The 20,157-nt window shown below is 43.1% G+C and overlaps 1 protein-coding gene across 4 annotated transcripts in view; it reads right to left on the bottom strand.

Moving 5' to 3' along the window:
• The window catches only part of LOC121582857 (rab GTPase-activating protein 1), a 142,620-nt gene that overhangs the window by 105,029 nt on the left and 17,434 nt on the right, over positions 1-20,157 (bottom strand). Inside the window, exons 2-11 of one of the 4 annotated variants that reach the window (XM_041898996.2) lie at positions 15,523-15,729; positions 11,963-11,992; positions 10,813-11,086; positions 10,067-10,280; positions 9,043-9,217; positions 6,413-6,570; positions 2,532-2,642; positions 1,712-1,881; positions 1,172-1,341; positions 511-670 (exon numbers count right to left, since the gene is read on the bottom strand). In XM_041898996.2, the coding sequence (XP_041754930.1) occupies positions 511-670; positions 1,172-1,341; positions 1,712-1,881; positions 2,532-2,642; positions 6,413-6,570; positions 9,043-9,217; positions 10,067-10,280; positions 10,813-11,086; positions 11,963-11,992; positions 15,523-15,678 (1,618 nt within the window). In that variant the 5' untranslated portion in view covers positions 15,679-15,729. The remainder of the gene's footprint in view (positions 1-510; positions 671-1,171; positions 1,342-1,711; positions 1,882-2,531; positions 2,643-6,412; positions 6,571-9,042; positions 9,218-10,066; positions 10,281-10,812; positions 11,087-11,962; positions 11,993-15,522; positions 15,730-20,157) is intronic. The other 3 variants (XM_041898997.2, XM_041898999.2, XM_041899000.2) reach the window with 3 other exon arrangements.

Raw genomic sequence — 20,157 nt, 5'->3', positions numbered from 1 at the left:
TAAATCGACCAGGTTGTGTTCAGTAGGGCACATTGTAGCAAAATGTTTTGTAACAAAAAATGGTAAATCTGATTTTTTGGGGAAGTTCAGTTGTGTGGTTTTGATAGGATTGGATAGGTGGAATTTCTGCCTTACTACATACACCTGTCTAATCCTCCAGGAACTCAACAAGTGCCTAGGGGGTAGGGGAAATGAACAGTACATAGGCCGGGGGTAGAGGCTAGGGGTTGATTTGGAATGGAGCTACAGAGACAGGAGGGCAACAAGGACTATCCTTTATTCTTACTAGCACAGATTTAGCAGATAGCAGCTTTTTTTAAGGATACACTTGCAATGATCGTGATATGTGGTTGTTTTACTTACTTTAGTAAGTCACTCTGGTGAATAAGATTGTCTACTAAATGACTCAAATGTAAATGTAGGGGAAGAGAGCACTTCTGACCTCAGTCGGACTTCCTGGTTAAATTAAGGTTAAATACAATGTAACATTAAGGTTGCTCAGACAGTCACCTTCCTCCTCATCATCCTCGGGAGGCGATGGCACCATGGAGCCGTGGGAGGAAGACTGCAGGATGTTGGGGCTGGCTGTCGTTTTCTTCCTCTCCCTCTCTGACTCACTCTCCAGGCTCAGCACCTCATACAGGGTATCGTTGTTACTCTTACGCTCCATCTGGAGGAAGCAGGGTATAAAGGCACATACTTCCTGTCATGGGATTGGTGTCGTTGTTACTCTTACGCTACATCTGGGAAGGGAGGAAAGGAATGGAGTTCCATACAGGGTCAAGGCAATAGGTGACCACATTGACTAGCAGTTCCATTGTTAAAGAAAAGAAAAAAGAGCCCTCTCACAATTCATGATGGGTTGACACATTAAGTCTAGAATAAAAAGTATGTTCAGTGTGGATTCTCCATTGAGATTTTCAGGGAAACCGGGCGGCCCATAATGTTGAAGTGTTTTGTCTTCCATGGTGTCTGTCTCACCTGTCTGAGTTTCAGATAGAAGTTCTGTCTCACCGATCTGAGTTTCAGGAAGAAAGTCAGTCTCACCTGTCTGAGTTTCTGGTAGAAGGTCTCACCTGTCTGAATTTCACCTAGAAGGGCTCACCTGCCTGAGTTTCAGGTAGAATGTCAGTCTCACCTGTCTGAGTTTCAGGTAGAATGTCAGTCTCACCTGTCTGAGCTTCAGGTAGTAGGTCTCGGTGTAGTTGCGTTTGCTGAAGGGCCAGAAGAGCCTCTCGTTGGGAGAGCAGACTCTGACCCTGGTCTCCAGAAGGAAACGAACAGGCTCCTCCACCTCAGTGATCACCAGGTCTACCGCCGTCGTCATGTACATGAACTTATCTGTTGGACATGACCCATAACTGTCATTAATAAAATCCTTACCAGAAACCCTTAAAGCTGTGGTCATGTAAATTAACACAACACTCATCAATTTAACCGTTAAAGCTGTGGACCTGTACAATAACTTATCTGGAACACAAACATCCTCGATATAACCCTTATACAGTTGCTGTGTTCATAGATATCAATTTGTAACAGGAACAGTGGTAAATGACATCAGCCAGTCAGCCACGGTCGGCTATGAACTATCTGAGGGCATTATCCTTAGAGTCCTGATTATTCACAGACAGGGAAAAATACCATGTTAACATGGCACTACATAACAACCTGTGGACATATCTTTGCATGTTGGCCGTCTGGCCTGCTGTACCTTTGGGTGTCTCCTCGTTAACAGCCTGGAACTGAGGTGTGTTGGGATTCCAGCTCCCTGTGATGATGTAGGACTTCCCATCAGAGGACTTCCCCATTGACTCCAGGTCAAGCAGGTGCATGTCACTGTTCTTCACATTCTTCCCTGGACTCAGCAGGAGGCCGAAGCACCTGGAACACACATACACCGAGCAGGCACACACAGGTACACAGGCACACACAGGTACACAGACACACACAGGTACACACAGGTACACAGACACACACAGGTACACAGACACACACAGGTACACAGACACACACAGACACACACAGGCACACAAGACACACCTCATAAGAGTGGAACCAGGTGGAAGGCATCAGACAAGATGTCCCCGCAAAGTATCAGGCTAGGTATATCCTTGATAAAACTGCCCAGAGCATGGAATAACAGAGGATAACAGAGCTCTCCAATCCGGGCCCAGTATAGGAACAGTAAAATAACAAAAAGCAATGGAACTGAGGTTCAAGTGAAGGTGACGGCAAGTCAAAACAACATTATTAACCGTAGAGAATTAGCAGGCTCAGAACAGAAACATCCATCTCGTTCTCATGGCCGAACTGGGACACTTAAGCTCGGAAACAGACGGACATTAAACAGTGGTTGTTTATCAATTATAACTGAATTACAGCTTGTTATGAATAGCTGAGAGACGTCCTGACTGAGAAGTCTCCGTGGTGGTGGGACTAAGTGTCCCAGTTAGATAAATGTAGTGTACAGTCCACTGTGTCATGTCTGCGCAGCCTCTCTATGTGTGTGTGTTGGCGTGCGTGCACGTTACCTCTCGATGGCCAGCTCCTTATTAGACGTCTGCTGGACGTAGATGACGATCTTCTTGTCCATTCCCGGACGCAGCTTGAAGCTGTTCTTGTCTTTGTCTTTCGCCACAGCACTGGAAAAATAGAAAAGCTCTTAGTCTAAAATGCTTTGGCTGGGATTTCAGCGAGTGTCAAAGAGTGGCTTGGGAGACAGCTTTCCCTGAGAACATTACATGAGCCTTATACTGTAATATCATATCAATGGAGATAATAAACGACACTTTGCATTTGTTTACACAGTTCATTGATCTAATGTGATGATGCGAGCACTGAGAATTGGTTCTGTTTTGAATAGTAATGTTTTGAATGTCTGCAGAAATACCAGTCAACCTGATCAAAGCATACACTTTTTTCGAACGCAAATCCTCCTCCCAAAATATTTAACAAATTACTAATAATTTACACACAGCATACACTCAAGGCACTTAGAGCATGCTGTTAGATACACCACACTGGAGTTATGAGCTACTGAGATCAGAAATACAGTTGGGGGAAAAAGTATTTAGTCAGCCACCAATTGTGCAAGTTCTCCCACTTAAAAAGATGAGAGAGGCCTGTAATTTTCATCATAGGTACACGTCAACTATGACAGACAAAATGAGAATTTTTTTTCCAGAAAATCACATTGTAGGATTTTTAATGAATTTATTTGCAAATTATGGTGGAAAATAAGTATTTGGTCAATAACAAAAGTTTCTCAATACTTTGTTATATACCCTTTGTTGGCAATGACACAGGTCTAAAATGTAATGTAAATGTCAAACATTTTCTGTAAGTCTTCACAAGGTTTTCACACACTGTTGCTGGTATTTTGGCCCATTCCTCCATGCAGATCTCCTCTAGAGCAGTGATGTTTTGGGGCTGTCACTGGGCAACACGGACTTTCAACTCCCTCCAAAGATTTTCTAAGGGGTTGAGATCTGGAGACTGGCTAGGCCACTCCAGGACCTTGAAATGCTTCTTACGAAGCCACTCCTTCGTTGCCCGGGCGGTGTGTTTGGGATCATTGTCATGCTGAAAGACCCAGCCACGTTTCATCTTCAATGCCCTTGCTGATGGAAGGAGGTTTTCACTCAAAATCTCACGATACATGTCCCCATTCATTCTTTCCTTTACACGGATCAGTCGTCCTGGTCCCTTTGCAGAAAAACAGCCCCAAAGCATGATGTTTCCACCCCCATGCTTCACAGTAGGTATGATGTTCTTTGGATGCAACTCAGCATTCTTTGTCCTCCAAACACGACGAGTTGAATTTTTACCAAAAAGTTCTATTTTGGTTTCATCTGACCATATGACATTCTCCCAATCCTCTTCTGGATCATCCAAATGCACTCTAGCAAACTTCAGACGGGCCTGGACATGTACTGGCTTAAGCAGGGGGACACGTCTTGCACTGCAGGATTTGAGTCCCTGGCGGCGTAGTGTGTTACTGATGGTAGGCTTTGTTACTTTGGTCCCAGCTCTCTGCAGGTCATTCACTAGGTCCCCCCGTGTGGTTCTGGGATTTTTGCTCACCGTTCTTGTGATCATTTTGACCCCACGGGGTGAGATCTTGCGTGGAGCCCCAGATCGAGGGAGATTATCAGTGGTCTTGTATGTCTTCCATTTCCTAATAATTGCTCCCACAGTTGATTTCTTCAAACCAAGCTGCTTACCTATTGCAGATTCAGTCTTCCCAGCCTGGTGCAGGTCTACAATTTTGTTTCTGGTGTCCTTTGACAGCTCTTTGGTCTTGGCCATAGTGGAGTTTGGAGTGTGACTGTTTGAGGTTGTGGACAGGTGTATTTTATACTGATAACAAGTTCAAACAGGTGCCATTAATACAGGTAACGAGTGGAGGACAGAGGAGCCTCTTAAAGAAGAAGTTACAGGTCTGTGAGAGCCAGAAATCTTGCTTGTTTGTAGGTGACCAAATACTTATTTTCCACTATAATTTGCAAATAAATTCATTAAAAATCCTACAATGTGATTTTCTGGAGAGAAAAAAATCTCAATTTGTCTGTCATAGTTGACGTGTACCTATGATGAAAATTACAGGCCTCTCTCATCTTTTTAAGTGGGAGAACTTGCACAATTGGTGGCTGACTAAATACTTTATTCCCCCACTGTAAATGCAAAATAAAAACAGTGGCACGCAGCCTAAGAGCCACTCGACCCGTGTGGCTCAGTTAGTAGAGCATGGCACTTGCAACGCCAGGGTTGTGGGTTCAATTCCTACGGGGGACCAGTATGGAGAAAAAAAGTATGGAATGTATGCACTCACTACTGTAAGGCTCTCTGGATAAAAGAGTCTGCTAAATGACTAAACAGTTTCCCCCAACAACAACAAAAATTATACACACCTAACGAAAACAGAAATTAGGTAATAAACACCATATAAGGGGATGGACACCGAACAGTATGACGGTCCAAGTTGCAGAAAAATGACATTTTCAAGTATTCGCAACCACAACACTACTCTTATCTTTACAATATTTGCTGTGTGCTGTAGTTGTAGTATCTGTTATGGAATTCCTGGAGCAAACATCCTAATGACTTGCGTATTAGGGCCCTACTAGCGTGTGAATGCTGCGCTTAGATCTCAACATTCCATAAATAAGCAGCCCATGGCTTAATGAGGAGGAAATATGCCCATCTAAAAATAAGCAATGGCTTTTTATGTTTTTTAAACAACCAGTGTAGTATTTGGCCATTTGAAAGCTAAGGGAAGTGACTTGTTTGGTGGGAATTGGAAACCATCCCTATTAAAGCCTGAGGAGGAGGATCTGTTCTTTCCTTGCCTTCACTCTTTCATCACTCTGATCTGAAAGAACTGATGAGCTTCCACCATATTGTTTTCTCCTGTCAAGTCTTTTCCAATAATTGCACATGAAGGGGAGGACACAAGAACAGGACATATGTTTAAGCAGTTGAGACTAAGCCTTAGAGAAACAGCCATGAGTGTGACACTAAAGTTCTCTCTCATCTAAAATAAAACACAACCCAGAGCTGATGATAATTCGTCCTCTCTGCCTCTGCTTAAGCGCATGAGTGCTCGCTTGGTTTCCATGCGGACATGTCCAGAGTTACCCAATGTGAGAGTCAGTGACTAATCTGAGGATTCCAACGTCCTCTGTCTGATGAGCAGAAAAGGGCTGTCTAATCTCCGGCCCCGTGATGGATTCCTAGGAGGACGTGTCTGTTTGTCGGCGTCGGCCCGGGCCAGTCAGCTTGTGAATAAGCCTCTGTGGAGGAAGAGAGGAGGCTGTGCTGCTGCTCAGGATGATAAATTAGAGGAAGCGCGTGTCTACAATTCAAAAATGCTCCAAAATAAAACGATACCTGTAGCTATTTTTGTCATTTCCTTCTGCACTGAAGCAGCATATTTCTTTCTGAGAGTGAGATTGAATGCCGTAGATTTAAGTAGAGCGAATACAGTTCATGTGTGTTTTGAGAGGGGAAAGGAGACCTTTCAAATAGGCAACAAATAGACTTGCGGATGAGGCCGGGTGATGGCTTTAGTTTACAGATGTTCCAACACGTACTATACCTTGAGAGCGGGAAAGAGAATCTGAATATATAACAAATTTAGAGACAGAAGACTATGACATTGATAACATACAGTAGAGATAGCTCTAACATGGCTGTAAAGTACCATATATAAACGTCCAAATATGCAACAAATAGACAATGCAGATGTTGATGATAGCTCTAGTGTACAGTTTAATAACATTGATGTTTTAACATGGTTATAATATACCATGCAGTTCATGATGAACCCTAATGTACCTAACCTAGAGATGGAGGAAGATGGCTGTTGTGTACAGATCGATAACATGGATCACATGTTTGTAATGCACCGTACCTAAAAGTCCCTTTCCCATCATCCTCCTTGATCTCCAGACTGACGGTGAAGGTGAAGACGTCGCTGTCTGGCGTCAGGGGCGGAGCCAAGCCCGAGAGGAGCGTCTTCCTGGCGGACCGCCTAAAGGCCGTGGCGAAGCTGTACAGTATCCTGCTGACCTGTGGAGTTCAAACACACACACACACCAGAGCATAAACAAGAGCATGCACACACACACAGGGTTTGAATATCAGTGTACACACTAACGGATTGAAGATCAATGACATACGCATACTCGCACCATTAGAGTCCTAGAAAGCGTTTCAGTTATTGGGCGACATGATACAGCATAATTCTAGATAGGGCTCTGTTTACAGCGCGTGAGCTCTCTCTCTCTCATCACAGCACTGTAGATAAAACTAATGACTGTTATACTGGTTGAGTTATCTGCATCCACACAGTTCGGCCTCTCTTCTTACACAATGCATCATCTGTAGTTTCAGCTCTTAGTCGACCGGTGAACACACACTTCTAGGAGATCGCAGTATGTTACGCACAAACTGTGTTCTTGGGGACCTTCAATGCTGCAGAAATGTTTTGGTACCCTTCCCCTGATCTGTGCCTTGACACAATCCTGTCTCGGAACTCTACGGACAATTCCTTCGACCTCATGGCTTGGTTTTTGGTCTGACATGCACTGTCAACTGTGGGACCTTATATAGACAGGTGTGTGCATTTCCAAATCATGTTCAATCAATTGAATTTACCACAGGTGGACTCCAATCCATGAGGTCGAAAGAATTGTCCGTAGAGCTCCGAGACAGGATTGTGTCGAGGCACAGATCTGGGGAAGGGTACCAAAACATTTCTGCAGCATTGTAGAAACATCTCAAGGACGATCAATGGAAACAGGATGCACCTGAGCTCATTTTCGAGTCTCATAGCAAAGGATCTGAATATGTAGGTAAATAAGGTATTTCTGTTTTTTATTTTTAATAAATTTGACTGAAGCCTTTAGTGAGAGTTTCAATACTTTAATATTTAATAATCCAAATTGTAATGTTAAGGCTTCGCTGTACCGTTGTTTCCGAGTGCCTTTACTACAGCGGAAACAGCTTGCTTCTAGCTCAACCAGGTCAAAAGATCTGACCCATATTAACGGCGCAACATTTATTTCTTCCTATAGCGCCCTCAAACTCAGCTCTGGACCTTGAAGTCAGTTTCACTGCATTATTTCATTGTTCCCCTCTAATCAGGGACTGATTTAGACCTGGGAGACTAGGTTGGTGCAATTAATTATCAGGTAGAACAGAAAACCAGCAGGCTCCAGGCCTCGAGGGTCAGAGTTGAATACCGCCTGCTATAACGTATCGCCGGGGCCGCATTTTACATTCATTAACCATGTCGTGGGCCGTTCTAAAACTACTTGCGCTTCATTAACCATTTGTTTACACTTTGCCTAGCTGGCTAACAACCTGGTAACTTTACCAGTATATTCAAATATTTGGGGGCACAGAAAAAAAGGAAAAGGGATAGCTTCTTCAGGAGATCAATGATCATAGAAATGAATGAATGACAGACCTCGTGCATGTCATCATCACAAACCTGACGTTTTTAAAGAGAAAATAGTGCTTTTACACAATGTAGAAACCTATTCCACAAATGACTTTCTAATTTCAATGACAGGTATTCATATCAACGTTTTAGCTTTTATAATAAACTAATGTCTTTACATTGTTACATATTAGTTTCTAAGGAACAACATGTGCTTCAAAAGTAGTCAACACAGGCTGTAACTCAAACAATTTTTAAAAAATCGTATTTTCTGGTGCTCCTAAATTTAATGTGGTGCTCCTAAAGTTGGGTACCAATGAAAGAGCCGTGTGTGTGCGTGCGTTTGTGTGTGGGGCAGGGGACGGAGGGGGTCCAACCACAGTACCCCCACCAGGCAGACATGGGGTGGTCTGTGTTCTGGGCTGTCTGTCTGGAAGATTGGAAGAGACATCTTTCTCCAAGGAAGGAAAAAGGAAAATCAGGTCACTGCACACTGAGGGAGACTAAGGAGAGTAAGGAAGACCAGCTCTCTGCCTGGCTGTGTCCCAAACAGCACCCTATTCCCTATATAGTGTCCTACTTTTAATAGGGTGCCATTTGGAACGCATACTCTGTTAGACACTATTATATAGGCCTAGCCAGTTCAGGCAGAGCAGAGTACAGCAGAGCAGCAGGCTAAGGCTGACTGACTTACTGCAGGCTTGACATGAGATATAAACACATGGGCATTGGGTATATCAGTGTCTGTACAGAGAGTGCAGCCCAAAGGGCCAGGGTAGCAGGGTAAACAGCTCACACAGGGAGAGAGATTTCACCTCAACATGAATGTTTGGGCATTGTGTGTGGGCAGCATGGTAGAGTTCTGCTGCGCTGTCAGAGTGGAAGGGAGGCTCTGGCTCTGGTACTGTGTGATAAATGGTCGCAGCTCTGGCTCCCCGTGCTGTTCACCATCTGCACTGCTGTCAAATGTGGATGGAACTGTAGTGTGGTAATTGAAGACCCAGGCAGCATGGAGCTAAACAACAGTAACAGGAATTGAAGGACTTGCGACTGTGTGTTTTGTTTGTGTGTGTGTGTGTGTGCGTGCGTGACCTCACCGCCTCTTGGATCTCACAACGGAAGACATGGATGCGGAAGATCTCTGCGTTGTAATGGCTCTCTGTGAAGGCGAAGCAGTCACTCTCTGGCGTGCTGTCGTGACCCCGCACACAGAACAGGATCTTGTAGATGGGGTAGCTGGCTATCTCTGTGCTTGTCTGGGGGTCCAGCAACCTGCAGAAAAACAGTCGGTAATATTATGCTTAACGGTAAGGGTAGCAAAGAGATAATAATTCACAAGGTAGGATAGAGAAAATGGTATTCAAAGGTATTCCAACAGCGCATCGCACGAAAGCACTCACACTCTGTTTGTTTGTTTAAAGGTCATGAACAGTCAAAATCATGTTTTTCATGAAATTGGATGATATTTGGATGAAATCAGATCAAAGTATGATGACCAAAGTATGAAAAATTACTGTTGCTTCTACAAGTTTGATCATAAAGTTACTGGTCCCCTCCCCCATGTCAAACAATTGGATTCAGGAGGCGGGATTATCAAGGGGATAGGGTGACATCACCCTCTCATTTTAATACACCAATGGTAACATGATATTCTCTTACCTAATTGAAATAAGTACTGCCTTGTAACCAACATCGGAGAAGGTGTGTTTGCAGAGGGGCATGGTTTATATAGCTAGATAGCTACTCTACTAGTGCCAAAATGTTACTGTAGGGTGTCAGCAAGTTTACATTACGTATCTTTGGCAAAGATACTTATATGTCTCCCCTTTCATCTGTGTCTGGTGTTAGCTAGTTACTGGCTAGCTAGGTCATGGAACAAAAAAAAATGGGGGGTACGCCCCTTCAGCCTGTATTCTCAAACTTCCTGTTATTGAGAGAAACATTTATTTTTCTAACATTTTTAGCATTTCTATCCCCAAAAAATATTATGGGTGATATTCTAGTCACTCAAAAGGCTATTTTACATAGGAATCAGAATAACTACTCGGGACCTTTATGAGCCACAAACACACGCAAACAAATTTCTGGTGTTGGTTTGTTTGTTTGTTAAGCAGTCCTGACCTGACGGTGCCCTCTGAGACGCCAGGCACAGACAGGGTGACGTCCAGGGGTAGCTGGCACTGCCCTCTGAGGATGGTCATCATGCGGAGGGCCTCCACCTCACTGCGGGGAGCGTTGACCGAGGCACAGCCCAGATAGGTCAGCTTATTGAACACCACACTGTCCTCATCTGGGATAGGCGTACTGGGGCTGCACTCCGATGACGACTCATCCCCTGTGGATGTCAAAGGTCATACAGAGAGGGCCTAGTGAGAGGGAGAGACAGCAGATCAAAGCGTAGACCCTACCCCTAGGACATTGGATATACGGAAGCGATATTTCTGCTCAGCCAATCATTTACATTTACATTTTAGTCATTTAGCAGACGCTCTTATCCAGAGCGACTTACAGTTAGCGCATACATTATTTTATCGAACCCACAACCCTGGCGTTGCAAACGCCATGCTCTACCAACTGAGCTACATCCCCTGCCGGCCATTCCCTCCCCTACCCTGGACGACGCTGGGCCAATTGTGCGCCGCCCCATGGGTCTCCCGGTCGCGGCCGGCTACGACAGAGCCTGGATTTGAACCAGGATCTCTAGTGGCACAGCTAGCACTGCGATGCAGTGCCTTAGACCACTGCGCCACTCGGGAGACAATCAGAAGACAAGATTAAGCTATAACCATAGTTCTTACATCTAGATCTAGAGAAGTTCCTAGGGTGTAGGGTCTAGGGGTTGATTTGGTATCCTTGCTCTGACTCACCGCGGTAAGATCGTTCATTCAGCTCACTCTCCTGTGCTGCAGATTGGACGGGCAGCATCATCTCAACTTTGGGCGGGGTGCTGAGGGGGTCGCTGAGGGGGTCAGGGCACGGTTGGCGCTCGGGAGGCGCTGCCATGGTGGGGAACAAAACATGGTCCACCCTGCCTGCCTGGTCCCCTCTGCCACCACCCAGCGCCTGCTCAGCTACAGAGGGGTCCATCAGAACATCCTCCAGCTCCTTCTGCAACTGCTGCTCACTGCCGTTCCCCACAATCTGTTGTCACGCACACACACAAACACACGGTCGGATGGACAGACAAATACACACACACATCGAAGGTCAGACATGCACATGGACACACACAGTCGGGGACACAGGCATACACACACAGACACACAAGGAATCCCAAAGCCCACACACACAGACAGGCATACGGTCAAAATACAAGGTTCATTATTCAGGCTACCTAAGAAACAGTTAATCAACCTCAGTAACAATTAACTGAATGTCTAGGTTTAAAATGTTATATTGATCTTGAGATTCTCTCCAAGTGATTGACAAGGGAATTGAGAGGGAAAAGCGACTTATTCAACGGAGGTAGCACTTGAAGTAATAAGTGATTCGATTAGTATGTGAATTTAGTATTGTGAATTAATTAGATCACCACAGAAACCTACCACTGGTCTGTTTGCTTACAAACTGTAGCCTATCTAAGAGAAAGCACATTCTCACTACAGGTGCCAAGTTCATTGAGCTGACAGATGCTAAGCAAAAGCTGACCATACAGTGGGGCAATATACTGCAAAGCAAAACTAGTGAAGAATGCAAAGCACTGTTCCTCAGCCTCTAGCAGTGGCCTAACACCTCACCACAACATACAGTGGCAAACAAGGGGCGTATTGAGCTGAGGAGGAGTGGGTGGGTGACAGACTGGGGGTCTGGCCGTAAAGCCTCAGAGATAGAACAAGAACTTGCACCAAAACAACTGAGCTAGCTACCTCATCACAAGACTAGCTAGGGGGCATCAAATCATTCAACAGCCAATCAAAAACACAGAGCATCACAGAACAGATACAGTGTCACCACAGAATCACAGCACAGATAGAGAGAGGATGAAAGAAAGAGAGAAAGAGTGAGATAGAAACTGACCTTAAAGCTGACCCCTTCCTCAGAAATCACCTGCGTAATAAACAACACATTTAGACACCCTGTGCTACACCCCTCTTCAACTACCTTGTGTGGGCTTGGGGAGGAGTGTATGAAGAAAATTATTTAGTTTTCTAATAAATTCAAATGATGGTTTTAATGTATATGGTGGTGATGTGCATAGTTTTCTTAGGCTAGTCTAAATATACTCTTCTACCTCAACTCAAGGAAATTGAGCAGCCTACCCCTAACTTATTAGGTAAAGTAATTTCAGCAGTCCACTACCACCACCTGCTGGTGTCTTTCGATCACTACCACATCAGAAGGAAGTACAGTGTGAGTGAGTGGGTCTCCATCCAGAGAGGCAACTAATAAAATTACAACATTTAAGGGTAAACTAAAATTAACATATTATTATAATATATATATTATTTTTTAAATATTAAATTTTTACATTAGGGGACAAATACATAGAAGAATGAAAGAATGATTTAACTGAAGGAACATATGACCTATAGTCTAATAACATGTGCATCAAGAGTGTTTGTTAGCATGGAGAGAGAGGAAAAAAAACTGAGAAAAAGAGAGAGGGAGGGGGAGAGATTAAATACTTAAATGGACAATAATTCCCCCACCCAGCCAGCCAGCCAGCCAGCCCGCAGGCAGCTGAGCACCACAGGGTGAATGGTAGGCTGGGAATTGCCAGGGACCTCACGCTATGACATGATCACAATACTTAGGTGCCGATACGATATGTTTTGCGATTCTATATGTATTGCGATTTGATTCCGTGATTTTATTGCGATTTGATGTTCCAAACATATTGCTCACCATGAGGGACAAGAGAGAGCCATGAGAAAACGAGTTCTGATCAGTCATGGAAATAAAAGTGCTGAAAACTAATTGGCTCCATAGTTAAAAAGAAGATGGAGAACAAGCTATGAAGTAAAAATACTGCCGTTTTGGTGCAGGTACAGCCAACTAGTGCAAAAATAATATTGCGATATTGTCAAAACGAAAAATAGCCAAAAAGAATATCCCAATATGTAACCGTATCGATTTTTCCCCCCATCGCTAGTGAATGGCCCAGCTAGAGGAGTGTAATGAGAGCCTGACTGTCTGTCCGTGTAACCTGACCCAATATGAGAGACACAGGATGACTGGTTTAGACGAAGCTCCATCCTCCTGATAGGCTAGAGTACATTATTCATGATTATTTAAAGTAGTACATTATCGGCTTCCTTTCCTCTTAAATGGAGAGACAGCGCTGTACTGACACTGTAAATATAGGCTAGTGAATATGTACAGTGCCTTCGAAAAGTATTCAGACCCCTTGACTTTTTCCACATTTTGTTACGTTACAGTCTTATTCTAAAATGGATTAAATAAAACATTATCCTCAGCAATCTACACACAATACCCCATAATGACAAAAGTGAAAACCGAAATATCACATTTACATAAGTATTCAAACCTTTTGCTATGAGACTCAAAATTTAGCTCAGGTGCATCCCGTTTCCATTGATCATTCTTGAGATGTTTCTACAACTTGATTGGAGTCCACCTGTGGTAAATTCAATTGTTTGGACATTATTTGGAAAGGCACACAACTGTCTATATAAGGTCCCACAGTTGACAGTGCATGTCAGAGCAAAAACCAAGCCATGATGTCGAAGGTATTGTCTGTAGAGCTCCGAGACAGGATTGTGTCGAGGCACAGATCTGGGGAAGGGTACCAAAATATTTCTGCAACATTGAAGGTCCCCAAGAACACAATGGCCTCCGTCATTCTTAAATGGAAGAAGTTTGGAACCACCAAGACTCTTACTAGAGCTGGCCGCCCGGCCAAACTGAGCAATCGTGGGAGAAGGGCCTTGGTCAGGGAGGTGACCAAGAACCCGATGGTCACTCTGACAGAGCTTCAGAGTTCCTCTGTGGAGATGGGAGAACCTTCCAGAAGGACAATCATCTCTGCAGCACTCCACCAATCAGGCCTTTATAGTAGAGTGGCCAGACGGAAGCCACTCCTCAGTAAAAGTCCCCTGACAGCCCGCTTGGAAATTGCCTAAAGGCACCTAAAGGACTCTCAGACAATGAGAAACAAGATTATCTGGTCTGATGAAACAAAGATTGAACTCTTTGGACTGAATGCCAAGCGTCAGGTCTGGAGGAAACCTGGCACCATCCCTACGGTGAAGCATGGTGGTGGCAACATCATGCTGTGGGAATGTTTTTCAGTGGCAGGGACTGAGAGACTAGTCAGTATCGAGGGAAAGATGACGGAGCAAAGTACAGAGAGATCCTTGATGAAAACCTGCTCCAGAGCGCTCAGGACCTCAGACTGGGGCGAAGGTTCACCTTCCAACAGGACAACGACCATAAGCACACAGCCAAGACAATGCAGGAGTGGACTTCGGGACAAGTCTCTGAATGTCCTTGAGTGGCCCAGCCAGAGCCCGGACTTGAACCCGATCGAACATCTCTGGAGAGACCTGAAAATAGCTGTGCAGTGACACTCCCCATCCAACCTGACAGAGCTTGAGAGGATCTGCAGAGAAGAATGGGAGAAACTCCCCAAATACAAGTGTGCCAAGCTTGTAGCGTCATACCCAAGAAGACTCGAGGCTGTAATCGCTGCCAAAGGTGCTTCAACAAAGTACTGAGTAAAGGGTCTGAATACTTATGTAAATTGTATATTTCAGTTGTTTAATTTTAATAAATTTGCCAACATTTCTAAAAACCTGTTTTTGCTTTGTCATTATGGGGTATTATTTGTAGATTGATGAGGGGGAAAAACTATTTAATCCATTTTAGAATAAGGCTGTAACGTAACAAAATGTGGAAAAAGTAAAGGGGTCTGAATACTTTCTAAATGCACTGTAAGGTAGTTTTCCCTTAGACAGTTGCTCATGGTACACAGACCCACATGAACAGTATACCCACAACAGACAAATGGGAGGGCAAATCTTCAAATAACAGAGGTGTTAGCTTAGTTGTAGTTAAAAGGGGAAACGCATGGAATGGGTTTCTTAGTCAGATGATTAGTTACAGTATGTGAGTGATTGCATTGGAATGGGGATGAGAGCTTTAGTCAAATAGGGTGATGACACTGGATTGATTCCCTGATCATTTAACATCAGTGGTGAGAGAAGGCAGACGTGTCTGCTGCTAGTATGATGACGCTCCATTGATGCGGTTACCTTTCAATGAACCACTGAACCACCTTGGTATTCAGGTGAGTTGACTATGAAGAAATCAAGACTATCAAGAGTGTTTCACACCTGTCCCAATTCCCTCCCTTTCCCTTGGCTTTAACCCTTTCTTTATTTGCACTTTGTAGATCTGCAAGGGGTAGGGCTAGCCTAAGCAATATGGTGGAGGGAACTTCCATCACTACATTGCTTACAGCCTTAAACCTACCCAAGCACTTTAGATCTGCAGTGCAAACATCACATGGTTAGGGGCGTAGAGCCAAGGTGAAGGGGAAGGGAGAGAGTGAATTGGGAATTCACCAGATGTCAGAGTTTTGTCCACTCAGCCAGGCACTCTTTATTTCTTCTTACCTTGAGTCCTGTCTTTTCGTCATCGCTACCATTATTAGTGGAGGAGCCTGGGGTGTCGTCCCCCAGCCGCGACACCAGCACAAAGTCCTCACTGTTCAGGGTGGACACTGAGTCGGACGACACGCTAATTTTCCCCACCGAGGCTTTGTCATCCATGACAGCTAAACCAAGTCAAGCTCATGAATGGAGGGAAATGAGATAAATCACCTAGAAAAGGAAAAGGAAAAGTCATGATGAAATGAGGCCGAGCATTTTTTATTTCACCCGTAGTAGTCTCAAGAAAAATGGTAGGGGAATTATTTGGGAATGTATCAAGAACTCCTACAGGGAGGCTAGGGAGCATAGACTGAGCTTGTGCAGTTACAAATAACCACCAGAGGGAGGCAACCGTGAGCTAGTTTTGTTGATAGAGAAAGGGGGAAAAAGTTTTGTGAGAGAGAGATAAAATAAGAAAATCCCATCCATATTTTGCATTGAAAGTTGTGTCTTATTAATTTCAGTGAAGTAGAATATAAAACTTATCGTCTGCAAAGTAAGAGAATGCAAGGTAAAGCCATGGTGATGCAAAATCAAGTGTCATACAAAACAAAGTGGCAATATGCATCATCTCCATGGCAATATGCAAATAAGAAACTAAATCAGCCTATTATAGGCCTACAGTAAACACACTGACTGTTGTTCGCCTCCATCTCAATGCAGCTCTGCTCTACGGCCTTCTCATGCATCCCCTAGGGCAGTTCACATGATCCCACATGATCCCCCTGACACCCATCACAACTGGGCTGTATGACTAGGCTTTGTGACTGTACTATCTTTAACCAATACAAATCTTGACTTGACTGTGCAGTAGGAAATGATTCCCCCAAATATGTTCAAACCCGGCTCAATTAGAGTCTAATTTTCTAAAGAAAAAAACGTCAGTTTCTTTTCCCAGCTCCCCAGTGAACTGAACCACCATTTTGATTCCTGAGTCTAGTAGCTAGCTACACTTACAGGAAGAGGAGAACAGAGGGAAACAGAGCGGAGAAAGAGAAAGGATGTGACAACGTGTGTAACATGAAGAAAAGTGCAACATAAGGTTTTGGTGGAGGGTCAAGAACCGTACAGGAGGCTATTTGTTTTATCCTTCCCCTTCCCAACAAAGGAGTAATAAGATGAACAAACATGGGAGCAGCTCACACAAAGGCAACGGCTAGGTGCTTTACAGTACGTCAATAACACACACTTCATGAGTGATTCCTCACAAAACCAGGACAAACAATACCATGATTTGGGGGATTTTTACATCATTTAATCCATAGAATGTTCTTTTGGAGGAAGGATTGCTGACATATATTTGACATTTGTATCAAAGCATAATTAGTCTTAGAGAGTCTTAAAGGAGGCCTGGATAAAGCCGAAATGTAATAAATATGCTAACTTTGATTAATTATTTGTCAATTATGACTTTACATACAAATGTCAAATATAATGTCAACAATCCTTCCTCGAAATGACCATTCTGGATAAAATGTCATGAAAATCCCCAAAATCATGACATTTTTTTGGTCCTGGTTTCGTGGGGAATCTCTCTCAAGTACAATACAGGCCAATCACTGTGTAAACTACAGACTCACACATTCAAAATCAACAACATAACATGGATATGGAGCATAGTGAGATGTGCTGCCTGCCATATACTGCTGTTATGCTGACACTAACTAAAAACCTAGGCTTAAATTCCAGGGAAGGACATGGTTCAACTCATTGGATTCAGCGGGTGACTAGTAAGAAAAGCATGTAGGGCCTTATAAAATACATTTCAAATGTTTGCCTAATTCTGTTTAGTTTTTCCCCAAATTCAATTTTCTCGGTTTAGTTTTTCCAAGTTTCAGATTTCTCAGTTTTTCAGGTTCACTCTCAAAATCACACTTTTTAAAAATAGAAAAATACAACAAAATTAGATGTTCTTAATCCACAAGAATGCTTAAACCACATCAGGAGACTTTTGAGGTCTGGGAAAAATGTAAGAAATGTTTTGGCTGTAGATACCCTTTAAATCAAGCGTGCACCAGCAAGAGACTTGCTTGGTTACCTGTGTTTCTGTAGCGCGCATGTAATTGCAGAGTTTGCTAAATAAATCACCACTGGATTTGTGAAAATAATCAGGATATCATTCTGCCAGGTAGGCATATTGAATTGAATTTATTTTGGGTAACAGACATATACAACAAAATGTATAATGTGGACCCAGAGGATATCACTTGAAAGTATGAATTAAAACGGCTGTTTCCAAAGTGGTCCTCGATGGTAAAAACAATAACACATATAATGATTAAAAGTCAAGACAAAATTACAAACAATCATAAATACATTCATTTATATTGGCATCCTAAAAAGTGGCACTATTCACTGCACTCTTCCCTAACATTAAAAATCTACCATAATAATTTCACATTAAAACAATCTATTCATTGCACATCATACCTATCATTCACATAAATACACCTGACCAGCAGTAGGGGTCACAAAGGGCAGTGGAGTGGTTTCTCTTACTTAGACAACCTTGTCCAAATGAAAACCTTTGCCTGCTTTTTAAAGCTATTTCTACTTTTCCTTTGCCTGATCTCCAAGGGGAGGCTATACCATAGACTACTTTGTAGTTGGGAAAGCCTTTCCATCTGCCAGAATTTATACACTGGATTCTTGACAGCTTACTCTAATACATCTACTGCTGGACATATCATTCTTAGTTGATCTTGTAGAAATTCGCCCGGTGTACATAAAGTTAAGGGAAAATACCTATGCATTTTTTTCATGTCTTATCATACTCTTGGGCATATAATACATTTTATAATAAGTTCAACAAAAAAAAATTATATTGTTTAATTCCGTTTTAATGTCTGGATTCCGTGATTCCGTCTGCATCGCGGATTCTATAGGGCTCTACGTGAGAGCAGAGCAGGGTTCTCCCCAAAGAATGTAAGAGCGCCACTATGTAATAAAAGTGAAAAGTAAAAAATATATATTTAGTTTCTCTTTGTTATCAGTAGCTAGGTTTCCATCCAAATGGCAACAGATTTTCATGAAAATATGCATATTTTCCCACCAGTGGTGTTTCCACCAAACAGACTTTTTGCGGAAAGACATCAGTGCATGATGACGTAGTGCACACAAAAATTAATTTTTCGCTAAAGTTTTCATGTACTGAATAAAAATTGAAAGTTCAATGTGTTTCCATCGCTTTTTCAACTAAACCGATAGTTTAGTCACAAAAACGGTTGCGTTAAATAGCAAATGTGCCTACTCTGGTCTTGGCACGTGCGCTCTAGCCAACAACAGCTCGCAGATACAGTGTGGGATGACTATGGATTTTTATTTTTCAAATGGCAGTCAAGCTTCGACCATCAGGTCACCAGACTTATTGGAAAGGAGCATCAAGTTCATCACTGAGCACTTCCACCACCCTGTGAAGTTCATCGTGGTCCTCTGTAGCTCAATTGGTAGAGCATGGCGCTTGTAACGCCAGGGTAGTGGGTTCGATCCCCGGGACCACCCATACGTAAAAATGTATGCACACATGACTGTAAGTCACTTTGGATAAAAGCGTCTGCTAAATGGCATATTATTATTATTATTATTATCATCATCATAACTTATTTCATCTGTAGTCTAATAAACTGCATGGTTTCCCGAGATGTAGTGGTAGGACCACACAACATATCTTGCGATTCCAAGTTTACTGTGCACCTTTCCCTTTCAAGACGATTCGATACGGCTCTAGATACAGTGCCTTCAGAAAGTATTCACACCCCTTAACTTTTTCCACATTTTGTTGTTACAAAGTGGGATTAAAATGGATTTAAGTGTCTTTTTTTTTTCCAACAATCTACACAAAATAAATCTGTAATGTCAAAAAATAAATGAAAAATATATATATGGGCTCCCGAGTGGCGCAGCGGTCTAATGGCACTGCATCTCAGTGCTTGAGGCGTCACTACAGACCCCCTGGTTCGATTCCAGGCTGTATCACAACCGGCCGTGATTGGGAGTCCCATAGGGCGTCGTCCGGGTTTGGCCGTGTAGGCCGTCATTGTAAATAAGAATTTGTTCTTAACTGACTTGCCTAGTTAAATAAAGGTAAAATAAAAAGAATTCAACATCCTCAATACATGTTAGAATCGCCTTAGGCTGTGACTACAGCTGTGAGTCTTTCTGGGTAAGTCTCTAAGAGCTTTCTACCACTGGATTGTGCAACATTTGCCCATTATTATTTTCAAAATCTGTCAAAAAAACATTTTCAGGTCTTGCCATAGATTTTAAAGCCGATTTAAGTTAAAACTGTAACTCGGCCACTCAGGAACACTGTCTTCTTGGTAAGCAACTCCAGTGTAGATTTGGCCTTGTGATTTAGGTTATTGTCCTGCTGAAAGGTGAATTCATCTCCCAGTGTCTGGTGGAAAGCAGACTGTACCAGGTTTTCCTCTAGGCTTAGCTCCATTCCATTTATTTTATATCCTGAAAAACTCTGTAGTCCTTAATGACTACAAGCATACCCATAACAAAAAATGGAGACTGGTACTCACAAATGTGTTGTATTGGATTTTCCCCAAACATAACACTTTGTATTCAGGACAAAAAGTTAATTGCTTTGCC

Source organism: Coregonus clupeaformis, chromosome 15, assembly GCF_020615455.1.
Source record: "Coregonus clupeaformis isolate EN_2021a chromosome 15, ASM2061545v1, whole genome shotgun sequence".
Taxonomy (NCBI): domain Eukaryota; kingdom Metazoa; phylum Chordata; class Actinopteri; order Salmoniformes; family Salmonidae; genus Coregonus; species Coregonus clupeaformis.
The sequence above is the reverse complement of the archived record's forward strand: the minus strand, read 5'-3'. Positions and strand labels throughout refer to the sequence as shown.